This window comes from Elephas maximus, chromosome 3 (assembly GCF_024166365.1).
Source record: "Elephas maximus indicus isolate mEleMax1 chromosome 3, mEleMax1 primary haplotype, whole genome shotgun sequence".
In the NCBI taxonomy this organism is placed as follows: domain Eukaryota; kingdom Metazoa; phylum Chordata; class Mammalia; order Proboscidea; family Elephantidae; genus Elephas; species Elephas maximus.
The window spans coordinates 77,439,974-77,454,586 of record NC_064821.1 but is presented as its reverse complement, the minus strand read 5'-3'; the positions used below and the strand labels follow the sequence as shown (position 1 = coordinate 77,454,586).

The following is a 14,613-nucleotide window of genomic DNA, read 5'->3' as shown; positions in this document are numbered from 1 at the left end:
GTATTTACATGGAAGTGCTTAGAGAAACTCCCCAAGAAAATTTTAATACAGAAACCATATTTGGATTTTGGTGAGACTCTATAAATTTTTTTTTTTTCTATATTGGTTATGGTTTTTATATTACCTATCATGTTCTTTGTCCACAAGATGGTATCTAGCTCTGAATGCCACCAGGTGAGCATAGTACGCTGGTGCAGGTATAGAAACAGATCGTGTACAGCGCACGTAAGTGTGGCAGAGCTGGTAAGTTAGCAGCTGAAGTTCGTCTGCTGTAAAGCAGTTATCATCCCATAAGACATGATAGTGTGAAGGACGGCTGGTACCCTGTAGAGAAGGCAATGGCATATACTGCTGATTTCTAAACTTTTAAATAAATATGCAGCACAGACCAAGTAAAATAAAACACCAGCTTTGTACACTAGTAAAACATATTCTAATAATCAATTAAAAAAAAATTTAGTTGAGCTCCTAATTAATTAGTTACTACGTTAGGTATTATGGATTAAAGTAAAACAAAGTCAAGGGTTTCTTGTCTTTTGGAAACCATAATTCAGTAGAGAAGAGAGGAGACAGAAGCATCTACAATTATAAAACAACTAACAAATGGCTACAGTATCACTAGCACATAATCTTTATGAGAATACCAAAAGAAGTTAATTGCGAGGGTGAGCCTGTGGGTGCTTTATCAAGGGACGAACACTAGAGCTAAGGTTTGAACGCTGAGTGAGAGGTGGCCTTTTTTGGATGGTCAGGGTGAGGAGACATCCTGTAAGCCTGTTGCTGTCGAGTCAATTCAAATTCACAAGGACCCTACAGAACAGACAGAACTACCCCAGAGGGTTTCCAAAGCTGTAATCTTTATAGAAGCAGACTGCCACATCTTTCTCCTGCAGAGCAGCTGGTGGGTTTAAACCACCGACCTTTCGGTTAGCAGCTAAGTGCTTAACTACTGCACTACCAGGGCTCCTTGAGGAGACAACAGACAGAACAAACAGCCTTAACAAAGCACAAAACAAAAAAAACCAAACCCAGTGCCGTCGAGTCGATTTCAACTCATAGCGACTCTATAGGGGGCATAATATTTCATGGCATGTTTGGGTAACAACTAGTAGGCTAGTGTGAGCAGAGTGTGGGCCACGAGAAGGAAAAGATGAGGTTGAAAGGCAAGTCTGGAATCAGACTGAATGCCATGCTTAGGAATTTGGACTTTCACCTGTAGGCAGCAGGAAAGCACTGCACACATTTTTTAGCAGGGGAGTTTTTAGGTGTGATGAGTCTGGGGTTTTATAAAAGTTACATCAGCAGTAACATGGAGGACAGATTAGGAACGGGAAGAGACTGAAAGGAGTAGGACTAAAGGCTCTTGCATTTGTTCTGGTATGAGATGATGAAGGCTGGAAATAAGGAAAGGACAGTGGAAAGAAGAAAAAGGAAAAGATGAGCTCATACTTCAACAAATATTTGTATGAGTGTCATTTGTCAGGCATTGTATAAGATTTTGGGGAGAAAATCCAGTCATCAAATTCTTCCTTCCCCAAATTATATGTTTATAAATGCATATATATGTATGCACTCACACATTCAATAAATATTTATTGACCACCATTATATGCTAGGAAACCCTGGTGGTGTAGTGGTTAAGAGCTATGGCTGCTAATCAAAAGGTCGGCAGTTGGCGCTCCTTGGAAACTCTAGGGGGCAGTTCTACTCGGTCCTATAGGGTCGCTATGAGTCAGAATCAACTTGATTGCAATGGGTTTGGTTTTTTTTTTTTTAATTATATGCTATGTACTGTACCAGGTCCCAGGCACACAGTTGTGAATAAGACACACATTCCAGTGAGAAGAGACAAATAAAGCCACTAGAAAGTGGGGAATAAAAACAATTAAAATATAGGACAGCACAAAAAATAGACTATATCTGTCACTACTTTAGACTGGGTGACCACGGAAGGTCTCTCTGACGGGGAGACATGTAAGTGAGCTCTGAATGGTGAAGAAGGCTTGCGAAATCAAGAGAAAGAACATTTTAGGCACAGGGAAGAGGTAGGGCAAAATCCCTAACTACGTGGAATCCATTCAGTTCTCTCCTCTCACCATTCCAGTCTCAACTACCACCATCTTTTGCCTGGACTATGGTAACTGACGCCAAACTGATAATCCCAGTAACACTCTTACTCCTTACTAAAACCTGTATGTCAATAAAAATTTTTTTTAATACACCTAATTATGTTAGTGCCCAACTTAAACCTTTTGAATGGCTTCCCGCTGCACTTAGATTAAAACACAAATCCTTTTCTTGGCCTAATGAGACCTGTATGATTAAGCCCCAGCCTATCTCTCTAAACTATCTCATGCTGTAGTAGCAGTCTCCATTCAGTTCCTTCAACAGACAACACTTTCCACCAAAAGGACCTGGTTATGTCCCTCTGATAGGATTTCTCTTTCCCATTCTTGGCTTGGCTAACTCCTATTCATCTAAGATCTTACCTTAAATGTCATTTCTCAGAGAAACTTTCTGTGATTTCCCAATCTAAATCAGGGCCCCACTAAAATCTCTATTCCTACTCTTCACTATCCCTTTACTGCAGTTATCTCAATTTATAAATATATACTTGTAACAACTTAATCTGTCTTCCTCAATAAACTGAGAGAGGAAGAAATTGTGTTTATTTGTTCACTCCGTATACCCAGTATCAGTGCCTACGTCCTACGAGGTACACAATAAATACCTGTTGATTGAATGAATAGCCTGTGCCCTTTGGGAACTTACAGACTAGTGGGAAGCGGAAAGGAACAAAAACATGGTTATAATGCTGTCTATTAACTGTAACAAAGAGGTATGCATAGGGTACTCAGGCAATATGGAGGAGGAGCATTTGTCTGGGGGAAGGAGTCAAAAAGGCTTCTGGGAGGAACTGATGTCTGACAGCTGTCTTAAAAGAGGAGCAGAAGTAAGTTTTCTGTTCACTTTAGCTACTCTATGTTTAGTTGTATAAGAAAGTAATAACGAGAATTGGAACTAAGCAGTGGAGGAGGTGAGGATGACAAAAAGAGGTAGACTTGAGAGTGAGAAGGTAGATTTCACAGGGCTTAGTGATTAATGAGGAGTCCCGGGGTGCAGTGGTTAAGCACTTGGCTGCTAACTGAAAGGTTAGTGGTTCAAACCCACCAGGAGCTCCATAGGAGAAAGACAGGGCAGTCTGCTTCCATAAAGATTTATGGTCTTGGAAACCCTATGGTGCAGTTCTACTCTGTTCCCTGCCGCTGTGAGTTGGAACAGACTCAACGGCAATGGGTTTGGTTTTGGTTTGGAGTGACTAATCAGATAAGGACGGTATGTGGGAATATACAGTCAAAAACAACTTTTGTGATCTGAAAATTAGGAGAAAGGTTGTATCTGTAAAAAGATTTTCAAAGTCACAAATATTTAAAATTTAAAAGGTGGCTCATGTACAGAGCACATAAGCGTTAATATGGATAGAAGAAGAACCAAACTGAGAAAAATCAGAAGGGCAAGTTGAGAAACAGGAGAAAAATGTGTGGAAGCCAAATGGAAGATGGTTTCATTAAAGAGTGAGTGATTATTGCTGCAGAAATCAATGAGCAACAGTGGTGGGGCAGAAGGTAGGCTGCTACAAATTGAAGAAGGAATAGCAAGTGTAGTCTTTTTTTTAAGTAATGTAAACATTTTATAGGAATATAAATATATAGAGAAAAAATGGATCATAAGTGTATAGGATCAATTAATTTTCACTAAGTGAACATATTCATGAAACCAGCACCTCAATCAAGAATTGAACATTAACTGAGCCCAGGAAGCCCCTCTGTGCCTTCTCTTGGTCACTACCCTACCCACCCTGTCCCTGGTAACTAATTTGTAACACCACAGATTAGTTTTGCTTATTTGTGAACTTTATGGTAAATGGTAAGAAACAAACAAACAAAAAAAAGAGCAGAGCTGCCCCATAGGATTTCTGAGGCTGTAAATCTTTATGAAAGCAGACTGCCACGTCTTTTCCCACACAGCTGCTGATGGGTTTGAACAGCTGACCTTTTGGTTAGCAGCCGCGTGCTTAATCACTGTGCCATCAGGGATCTTTATGATAAACGGCATCACAGGTATATGTATCCTTTATGTCTAGTTTCTTTGATCTGACATCGTGTTTGTGAAATTCATCGATGTTGTTGCATCAGTCTCATTGTTGTGTGAATATATACTATTTATTTATCCAATCAACCACTTCCACCAGCAAAGTATGAGAGCTCCAGTTGCTCTATGTCCTTAATATTGTCTTCTATTTCTGCCATTCTGGTGGGTGTGTTTAGGCTATTCTTTTAAGAAGTTTGGTAGCAAAAAGAAGAAAGTTATGGGGCAATAGCTTAAAGGAGAACAGCAGTATCAAAGAATTTAGTGTATTTTAGGATAGGGGTAGCTATAAGCTAACAAGATGGAATGAGAACAATATTATAATACTTCCTGTGAGAAAGGAGGGAAGAAACTAGGCATGACTAACAATATAATTTCTTAGTGAGATAAAAGGAGGGGGTCATGTGCTGAGTGTTAGGGCAACAGACCAAGTTTAGGAACCCAAGGAGAATGGTAGCAGAGAGTTAATGAAGGAAAAGTCAAAGGACTGTTATACGATAGTGAAGGTTGTCTTTGAATTTTTATGATCAATATTAGGAAGTTATAATTGACAACACTACCCACCCTGATTTCTTTAAAGGGAACACTGATTTCTACAGGAGAATTCCCTTTGGTGGGCCACAGAGAAGGGTCACATGCTCCATCCGGTTAATGTTTCTAACTGGATGTCAAGTAGGATTTTTTTCTGATGTCCTAGAATTTCAGCTAAGGCTCAAAGCAGAGTACTAAAGGTGCTAAGAACTCTATCTTCTAAGAGCTACCAATCTTTGGAGCCAGTCATCCTCCCTCAAGGGCTTACTGAGAGAAGCCAGTTTAGGAGAGGTCTTAACATCAATTCTCAGACTCTGGCCTTCTCTCATCTCACATGCATTCTCTCAATATAGGAAGAAGGTGATAATGGGTTTTGTGAGAATATGGAATTTTAGTTGTGAGGAAGGCACATTTCTTCCCCTGAAGACAAGTAAGGGGGACTCCAAGAGAATCAGTTATAAAGATGGGAGAGCCTGCTGGAAGGCAGAACTTTCTCATTCCCTAACTGGGTGCTTCCTGAGCTCAGAATCCACAGGCCTGCTCTGCTGAGTCTATAAGACTAGAGTGGTAAACGTTCTTGGAACCAGTTTTGGAAGCCTAAAAGAATGAAAGTGAGCAAAGGACAGGAGCCACAGAGCCAAAAACTTAGATGTCTAACCTAAAGAAGGAGTTGGGGGTGTATACCACTTATGGGGCCAAAGAAGGACTCTGCTGCTCTTGAGGCTTAACTACAATGGGAGCTGGGATAAAGCTAAACATAACCCATATGGAGATCACTTCCACAGAGGTTACAGCATTAAAGAATCAGAATATGCTAGAGAGAGGCCAGTGTCACCTCCCCACTACTGACATCTGGCAGTCTGCAATATCAGATGAGTTGGAGCCTCAAAGCTACTAGGACCAAAGGTCTAGCACGTGCTGGGGAGGTGAAGGGTAGGAGGCAAGAGTTGATATTTGATTTAGTTTGTAAATTTCGATTTTAAAAACAAATGGCGATTTTATCTCAACATAAAACAGGGAGAGGGGAATGGGACTGAGTTATAAACACCAGTAAGATTAATAACTAAAAGTGTCAAGAAGTTACAGAATTTGGCCAAAATGTTGCAAAGTATCTGTTACTCATTGGTAAATTTTAAAGTAATATGAGAAAAAGTGAACTCATATTATACTAGTTAGAAATGACTGGGTTTTAATTTTAGCTGGTAAAAAACAAGACTTTTTTTTCAAAAAAAAATCTCAGAGAAATTTGAAAATTCTAGTAAAGCTGGGAAGATATGTTAATACAGTTTTTAGTCCCTGTTAAATATTCCTGGTTATATGCTGACAAGAGCAGAAGTTTCAAATTGGTGTCCCAAAGGAAAAGTGGTCCCTAAAGGTCCTGATTAAATGCATTACAGAAATAGCCCTGTCTTGAAGATTTCATAATAAATCATTAGCGTATCAATGTTTCCCAAAAGTTCCAGAGTAAAAATCCTGTTTAACCAGCACTTCCAAAATTTATTTGAACAGAGAATGTTTTCCCTTCCCTGTGACATTACAAAGCCACAGCACTAGTGTTCCTTGGGATAGATGGGAAAAACACTAGGTTAAAATATGTACTCCAGTGGTATAGGTCCAATCCCTAAAAAGCACTATTAACTTTGTTTTGCTGTTACCACACATCCTGAAAATGCACAACATTGATTATAATGGGGAGTAGATATAACAACATGGAAAAATGAGTGAGACAATAATTTACAGTCATGAGTCTCAAATCAGGGTCGATGTACATGGGACGTCAAAAGCTGTAAGACATGGCTATACAGTAAGGTGTATTTTCCTGGAATTTCTATTTTAATCAATCATAAGTAGTCTAAAATAGTTTAGACTATATACCCTCAGACATCCTGGCAATGTGGGTACCCTCTCTGCTGCTAGGAAGTTTGAGAAGCATATTAATTAAAGCACACACACAAAAAGACCAGACTTGCTGGCCTGACGCACTGGAGAAACCCTGAGAGTATGGCCCCTGCACACCCTTATAGCTCAGTAATGAGGTCACTCCCAAGGTTCACCCTTCAGCCAAAGATTGGACAGGCCCATAAAACAAAACAAGACTAAATGGGCACACCAGTCCAGGGGCAAGGACAAGAGGGCGGAGGGGACAGGAAAGCTGGTAATGGGGAACCCAAGGTTGAGAAGGGGAAGTGTTGGCACATTGTGGGGTTGGCAACCAGTGTCACAAAACAGTATGTGTATTAATTGTTTAATGAGAAACTAATTTGCTTTGTAAACCATCTAAAGCACACACACACACACAAAAAAGGTAGATTTCAAAGGAACAATCAGGTACTAAAGAAAATTCTGAAGTTTTAGGTTAAATTAAGGAATCGCTTTAGGGGGATTCATTCCATTAACTTACTTATATTCTAGTATTTTCAAAGAAATAAGCACCTCTCAAGCGAGAGAGAAATTTATTTACTTGAAAGTTTCATCTAATTTCATATGGAAATAATTTGGAAGGCAGAGAAAGAACAGTACTTCTTTCTCCTTTTTTTGAGATTTCAAAAGTAGATATAACAATGAAAAATTCTGAATTCAAACATTTCATCCAAAGTACAGACTTACCTGTATTCCGGCATGGCTACAGAGATAAAAATCAAACTCATATGGGTGTGTAATGTCTGTATCAACTGTTGTTCCAGCTGGAATATTGCCACTTCTTCCGACCTAGATTTGTTTGTTCAAAAAAAGACAGATAAATAATGCATCTGGAAGCATGTCAAAAAATGTATAAATATATAGGCCAATCCGACGTTTCACTACTTTCAGTTTGAAAAATTACTTAAGCAAGCACTAAAAGCAGACTTTGTTCTAGCTTTGGTTCCTATTCTTTTTTTTTAAATTCTGCTTTTACTTTTATTGGCATTTTATGCTGAATTTACCTGAGCCATACGTTTTTGTTTTCTCAGTTTCTTCTGGCATTATCTTTTTCTTCTGTACAATTTCCTCTTGTGATTTAGGAACAATGTGTTCCTTTTCAGTAAGGATCACTTCCACGTGGCAGGGGGAGCTCATGCCTGGGTTCATCAGACCATGAGCTCTTGTAAGTATGGTGGCACATCGTGGCGGCTTTGTTCATCTGGCTGTGCTCAATGGCCAGAGAATCTACATTAAACCCTTAGGTTTGACATTACTCTTTGCATTTTTAAGCATGTGCAGCAGAAATTCAGCACTCTTGGTAGGCCATCAACCCTGTGTTCAGCCCCACTATTTGGTCTGGGCACACCTACCAAATCCATCATTGTAACATCAGAATGGCACATATTGCTTCTGTAAAGTGCTATCTTTCAGAAACTTGGTAGCTTTTCAGATACATATATCCTGGGTGGCGTGGGCAGTTTCATGATTGTTCTTAAAATGGACCCGAAGATTTGAATCTCTTGATTCGCATGACTTTGTGGAGCTTTCTGGGTTAAGTGAGTAAGGGACCATTTTGAAAGATCACCTTAGGCTGCTTACACTTATGGGAACAGCCTGGTTCCTACACTTAAAAGTTGCTCAGAGAGTTGATAAACAACAAAAAGTTACAGTCTCTACTGCTGCTTTAGCTGCTAGTTGATCCTGATATGGGTGGAAGACATTTTTTTTTAAATGTTAGTGCTCCACAATTTATGGTACTTGTGCACAGTAGGTACCCTTGAATGTGTAACTTATGAAAATTAGCATTTTCCTTGGAGAACACTATATTTTTGGAGAGAAAGAAAGCTGACAACATCAATAAAAGTCACCACTTGTTAAGCATTTACATGCTAGGTTATATACATTATCTCTAGTCCTTATAACAGTCTTGTAAATTAGATATTATTCCTACTTGTATGAGGCAACTAAGGCTCAGATTCTATTTGCCCAATAGAACACAATGAAGGCTGTAACTGGGATTCAAACAGTGAAATAACCTCAAAGGCCCTATTCCTTTTATTTTATACTACAGATTTCAACATCTTGTAAGAGAACAGAAATCCTGATTTTCTCTGAGTGGGTATGATGTGACTGAAATGCTCCATAATTTCTAATAATGAAAAGTTTCTAGTAAAAAGCTTTAAATGCACATGTGTACCCGCTGCTAAGAGTTAATAATCTATCCAATTACGCCTATTCTTAAAAACAAAACAAACAACTCTAATAGATTAGCAACATATATATCTCCTAATTAATCGACGGCACTGGGTTTAATTAATATGTATAAAAAACTGTACTCTATTTAGAGAGGCAGCAAAATGCCTAGGTTCATATCACAGCTCTACCACTTAGTCACTGTGTGATCTAGGGCAAGGTATTAAACCTCTCTATGCCCCTGTTTCCTCATCTATAATTATTCCCTATTATTAGTAGTGTTATGTTCAGGAAGGGTGAAAGAAAAATTAAACAAATGAAGGACTGCCACGACTAATCCTACTTTTGAAGAGAACTTTGGTTTTCTAGGTCTAGAAATGTACCTAGTAATTTGGGGACAAAGGCCTTTAACAACCTGGAGCCATAATACAACTATAACTACTGCTATTAGAGAGGTGGTATAGCATAGTGGTTAACAGCATTCTGGAGCCAGATTGCCAGGAGTTGAATCCTACCTCTACCAATGACTAGCTTAGTAACCTTGGGCAAGTTATTTAACCTCCATGTGCCATAGTTTCCTCTTGTGTAAAATGGGGATAATAACTACCTTAGTTTTTAAGGAGGGATTAAATGAATTACATTTCTGAAAAATACTTATAACAGTGTCTGCTATTATTTCCTCTATCACTACCACCATCACCACAACTAGCTAACCTTTACTGAGTACTTAGTATGTGCCAAGAACTTATCTAAATGTGTTACACATTTTATTTAATCTTCTCAACAAGCCCAAACAAGGTAGATACTAATACTATCCACACATTGCTGAGAAGGAAACAGGCACAGAGATGTTGTGTTACCTGCCCAAAGTTACGCAGCTAGTATATTTACCAAAGGAAATGTACTCCTCTCAGTCCTTTTCACTGAATCTTTTTCCCAAGGTTACAGTGACATTTGCTACCCTTATGCTTCTCTGTTCCAAGGTTTGCAGGATAGAGGCAGATGGGGTCAGGGTACTGGAAGTGATAGCAAGACTGTACTTGCCCACGCTGCACACAGACAAGAAGACATATTTCCCTGGGTATTTATATCTCCTTTCCCTTCCTAATTATAAAAATACATATTCACATTACAAAATACAGAAAACAATTCTGTGAATTTTAAAGAAAACATTGTTTCAAAGTAGTTAGCATGAATTTACATTAGTCACTCTAGACAGTTCCTAGCTTTCAGAAAAATTAATTTTTGTAAGACAGCTAAAAAAAAAAAAGTACCTTTTTTCTTCTGAACATTTAAGGAAAATATGAATAGAAAGAACAATTTTAAAATTATAAGAGCTTCTTCAGAACAACAAAAAAGCGGAATGGGATTTTGAACATTTAGAGTGTTACTAGAACATCAAAAAACAAAAACCACACCCACTGCCGTGGAGTCGATTCTGACTTATAGCGACCCTATAGGACAGGGCAGAATGGCCCCATAGGGTTTCCAAGGCTGTAATCTTTATGGGAGCAGATGGCCACATCTTTATCCGTCCTCCCGGCCCCCAGTCACTCGTGGGTTTGAACTGCCAACCTTTCAGTTAGCAGCTGAGGGCTTTAACCACTGTGCCACCAGGGCTCCTTGTTACTAGAATAAAAAATTAGAAAGTAACAATGAACCTATCTGATGCTTCTCGACTCATAATCTGCTTTGCTGACATTTGCTCCTATATACTGGAAACCCTGCTGTTGGAGGAAGGCCCTTGTTAAGTGCTCTGTGAGCTATGTTAGATAAACTTCGTTTATAACAGTATTGTAATATATTTAAGATTACCCTTTCTGTCCTATCAGCACAAAATAACCGAGTGTGATGTCTCTTTTGAACTACAATGTAAGTTATTCCAGGTTGGTAGTCTTTCTCCAAACTGATGCAGGCTTCTCGAATTGCTAGTAGTTCATAATATAATACCTAGAGGAGATGAAATATAAAGATTTGAAAGCCATTTTACACGCTTCAAAGTACAATAATGATTTAGTCTCTAGGCTTCTTAATCTTATCATTTCATAGCCAAATATACTTCTCTATTCTTTCTTAACAATTATAAGAGGATGATCTTTGCAATCAAACCTTACACATCCATATCTCTAGTGAACATTTTAAGACATTTTAAAAATGAAAATCTAATGAAGCATCAAAATTTTATTTTAGGAATTCTCGACTAAGGCTTTTAACTTAGAACTGGGTATCATATTATAAACAAGGTGTTTGATACTTAACTATGGTATAATGAAATCTTAGGTAACCAACCTGCCTAAACTGTCCCTCTGAAACACCATCCCGATAAAAGATGATACGAGTAGGTTTGAACCGAGTGGACTTATAAAACTGAATAAGAAGTTCCCGGACCATGGAGGCCAAGTCCTGGATGATCTCCTGTCGGGGTCTCTGAACTCTTACTGTGGCACAGTATCTGCTTGGGTGGGCATCCATACTACCTACAACCTAGGTTGGAAAAAGAAAAATAGAAATTAAGATGATAAGAACTATATGGATTTCATTTACATGTGTATTTTACTGTTGTTGTTAGGTGCTGTTGAGTCGGTTCCGACTCATAGTGACCCCATGCACAACAGAATGAAACACTGCCCGGTCCTGCGCCATCCTCACAATCGTTGTTATGCTTGAGCTCATTTTTGCAGCCACTGTGTCAATCCACCTTGTTGAGGGTCTTCCTCTTTTCTGCTGACCCTGTACTCTGCCAAGCATGATGTCCTTCTCCAGGGACTGATCACTCCTGACAACATGTCCAAAATATGTAAGACGCAGTCTCGCCATTCTTGCCTCTAAGGAGCATTCTGGCTGCACTTCTCCCAAGACAGATTTGTTCATTCTTTTGGCAGTCCATGGTATACTCAATATTCTTCGCCAACACCACAATTCAAAGGCGTCAACTCTTCTTTGGTCTTCCTTATTCATTGTCCAGCTTTCATATGCACATGATGCAATTGAAAATACCATGGCTTGGGTCAGGCGCACCTTAAGTCTTCAGGGTGACATCTTTGCTCTTCGACACTTTGAAGAGGTCCTTTGCAGCAGATTTGCCCAATGTAACGCGTCTTTTGATTTCTTGACTGCTGCTTCCATGGCTCTTGATTGTGGATCCAAGTAAAATGAAATCCTTGACACCTTCAATCTTTTCTCCGTTTATCATCATGATGTTGCTCATTGGTCCAGTTGTGAGGATTTTTATGTTGAGGTGTAATCCATACTGAAGGCTGTGGTCTCTCATCTTCATTAGTTAAGTGCTTCAAGTCCTCTTCACTTTCAGCAAGCAAGGTTGTGTCATCTGCATAACGCAGGTTGTTAATGAGTCTTCCTCCAATCCTGATGCCCCGTTCTTCTTCATATAGTCCAGCTTCTCGTATTATTTGTTCAGCATACAGATTAAATAGGTATGGTGAAAGAATACAACCCTGACGCACACCTTTCCTGATTTTAAACCAATCAGTATCCCCTTGTTCTATCTGAACAACCGCCTCTTGATCTATGCAAAGGTTCTTCATGAGCACAATTAAATGTTCTGGAATTCCCATTCTTTGCAGTGTTATCCATAGTTTGTTATGATCCACACAGTCGAATGCCTTTGCATAGTCAATAAAACACAGGTAAACATCCTTCTGGTATTCTCTGCTTTTAGCCAGGATCCATCTGCCATCAGCAATGATATCCCTGGTTCCACGTCCTCTTCTGAAACCAGCCTGAATTTCTGGCAAATTGACTACATCTGTGGAAAGAGACAATAGAAAAGCTCAATAACATCAGTCAGAACAAGGCCAGGGGCCGACTGGGGAACAGACCATCAATTGCTCATATGCAAGTTCAAGCTGAAACTGAAGAAAATCAGAGCAAGTCCACGAGAGCCGAAGTATGACCTTGATTATACCCCACCTGAATTTAGAGACCATCTCAAGAACAGATTTGAGGCATTGAACACTAGTGACCACAGACCAGACGAGTTGTGGAATGACATCAAGGACATCATCCATGAAGAAAGCAAGAGGTCATTGAAAAGACAGGGAAGAATGAAAAGACCAAGATGGATGTCAGAGGAGACTCTGAAACTTGCTCTTGAGCGTCGAGCAGCTAAAGCAAAAGGAAGAATTGATGAAGTAAAAGAACTGAGCAGAAGATTTCAAAGGGCCTCTCGAGAAGACAAAGTATTATAATGACGTGTGCAAAGAGCTGGAGATGGAAAACCAAAAGGGAAGAACACGCTCGGCATTTCTCAAGCTGAAAGAACTGAAGAAAAAATTCAAGCCTCAAGTTGCAATAGTGAAGGATTCCATGGAGAAAATATTAAACGACACAGGAAGCATCAAAAGAAGTTGGAAGGAATATACAGAGTTATTATACCAAAAAGAATTAAGTCGATATTCAACCATTTCAAGAGGTGGCATATGATCAGGAACGAATGGTACTGAAGGAAGAAGTCCAAGCTGCTCTGAAGGGCATTGGCAAACAACAAGGCTCCAGGAATTGATGGAATATCAATTGAGATGTTTCAACAAACAGATGCAACGCTGGAGATGCTTACTCGTCTATGCCAAGAAATATGGAAGACAGGTTCCTGGCCAACTGACTAGAAGAGATCCATATTTATGCCTATTCCCAAGAAAGGTGATCCAACTGAATGTAGAAATTATAGAACAATATCATTAATATCACACGCAAGCAAAGTTTTGCTGAAGATCGTTCAAAAATGGCTGCAGCAGTATATCGACAGGGAACTGCCAGAAATTCAGGCTGGTTTCAGAAGAGGACGTGTATTTTACTACAACCTTACTATTAATCACTGTTTATTTTGAGAATAATAAAAAATAGGTTATTCCTAGTTAAGAGAATAAAAGGCCCTCGTATAGGGTCAAAAATGACTTTCCTGTAAGTAGGCTGCACTTTACATTTAAGAATTAGAATCTAATCTACAAATGTTGCTGACCTAAAGAGAAAATGACATCACAAACCTAGTAGGAGGAAGGAAGGAAGTAAAAAAAAAATGGCCCATTCAAACCCTTGATTTCTCTTCATATTTTTTCCACTTTAGCAAACCACTCCAGAAGCCACACTTGACACTTTGGCATCATCTTAAAATGTTTATGCTTCATAAATTTTAAAATCAGAATTTTCCCTCTTTACTATGACCTCTATCTCTCCTCATCCCTCATTCCCACTAAATACTGCTCTTCTGCCTTAATGATTCCTTTAGACCCCAAACTCCCACCAATTCTAATAATTTTAGTTCCCTCCTGATTCCATTTCTTCCTGGACTCCACGGTTAGTCAACATCAATATTTTCAGGTTCCTCAGTTTCCTCACTACTTTGTCCTGATGTATGTGCCAAGGCCAAACTCGAATCAACGAAACCCTGCATCCCATGATTCTCCTCCTGGGCTGTAAAGTACAGATAAAATAAAACAAAACAAAACAAAACGAAAGAACCCAATTTACCTGACACCCATTATAAATTTGTGCTTTCCAATCTGGCATGAAATAGGCACTTTAACTTTTGAACTGCTGAGTACCTGTGGATTCTTAATATTGCTCACAGCAAACATTTGATTTTTTCTAATCAGCAACTTTATGGATTTCTTAGAACCTACCATTCTACCTTGTTTCCTATCACCAGACAAAATTCCCTTATATTGAGAAAATGCTCACCAATTCTTAAACCCTTTCTGTATCATGATAGGAAATATCTCCTATTAAACTGACTCTATCCTATAAGGTCACATCAACAATAAACCTTTCTCTTATAATTTTGTTCTCTCTCTCTCTTTTGGCTCTCCTTTATTTACAATC

At 39.0% G+C, this 14,613-nt stretch overlaps 1 protein-coding gene and 1 pseudogene across 3 annotated transcripts in view; both read right to left on the bottom strand.

Annotated features, from left to right (window-relative positions):
* AGO3 (argonaute RISC catalytic component 3) overlaps positions 1–14,613 on the bottom strand; it is a 177,778-nt gene that overhangs the window by 14,484 nt on the left and 148,681 nt on the right. For all 3 annotated transcript variants that reach the window (XM_049878743.1, XM_049878744.1, XM_049878745.1), the window contains 4 exons: positions 11,065–11,259; positions 10,591–10,725; positions 7,288–7,389; positions 125–324 (listed from right to left, as the gene is read on the bottom strand). In XM_049878743.1, the coding sequence (XP_049734700.1) occupies positions 125–324; positions 7,288–7,389; positions 10,591–10,725; positions 11,065–11,259 (632 nt within the window). The remainder of the gene's footprint in view (positions 1–124; positions 325–7,287; positions 7,390–10,590; positions 10,726–11,064; positions 11,260–14,613) is intronic.
* On the bottom strand, positions 7,396–10,454 carry LOC126072887 (60S ribosomal protein L17-like; annotated as a pseudogene).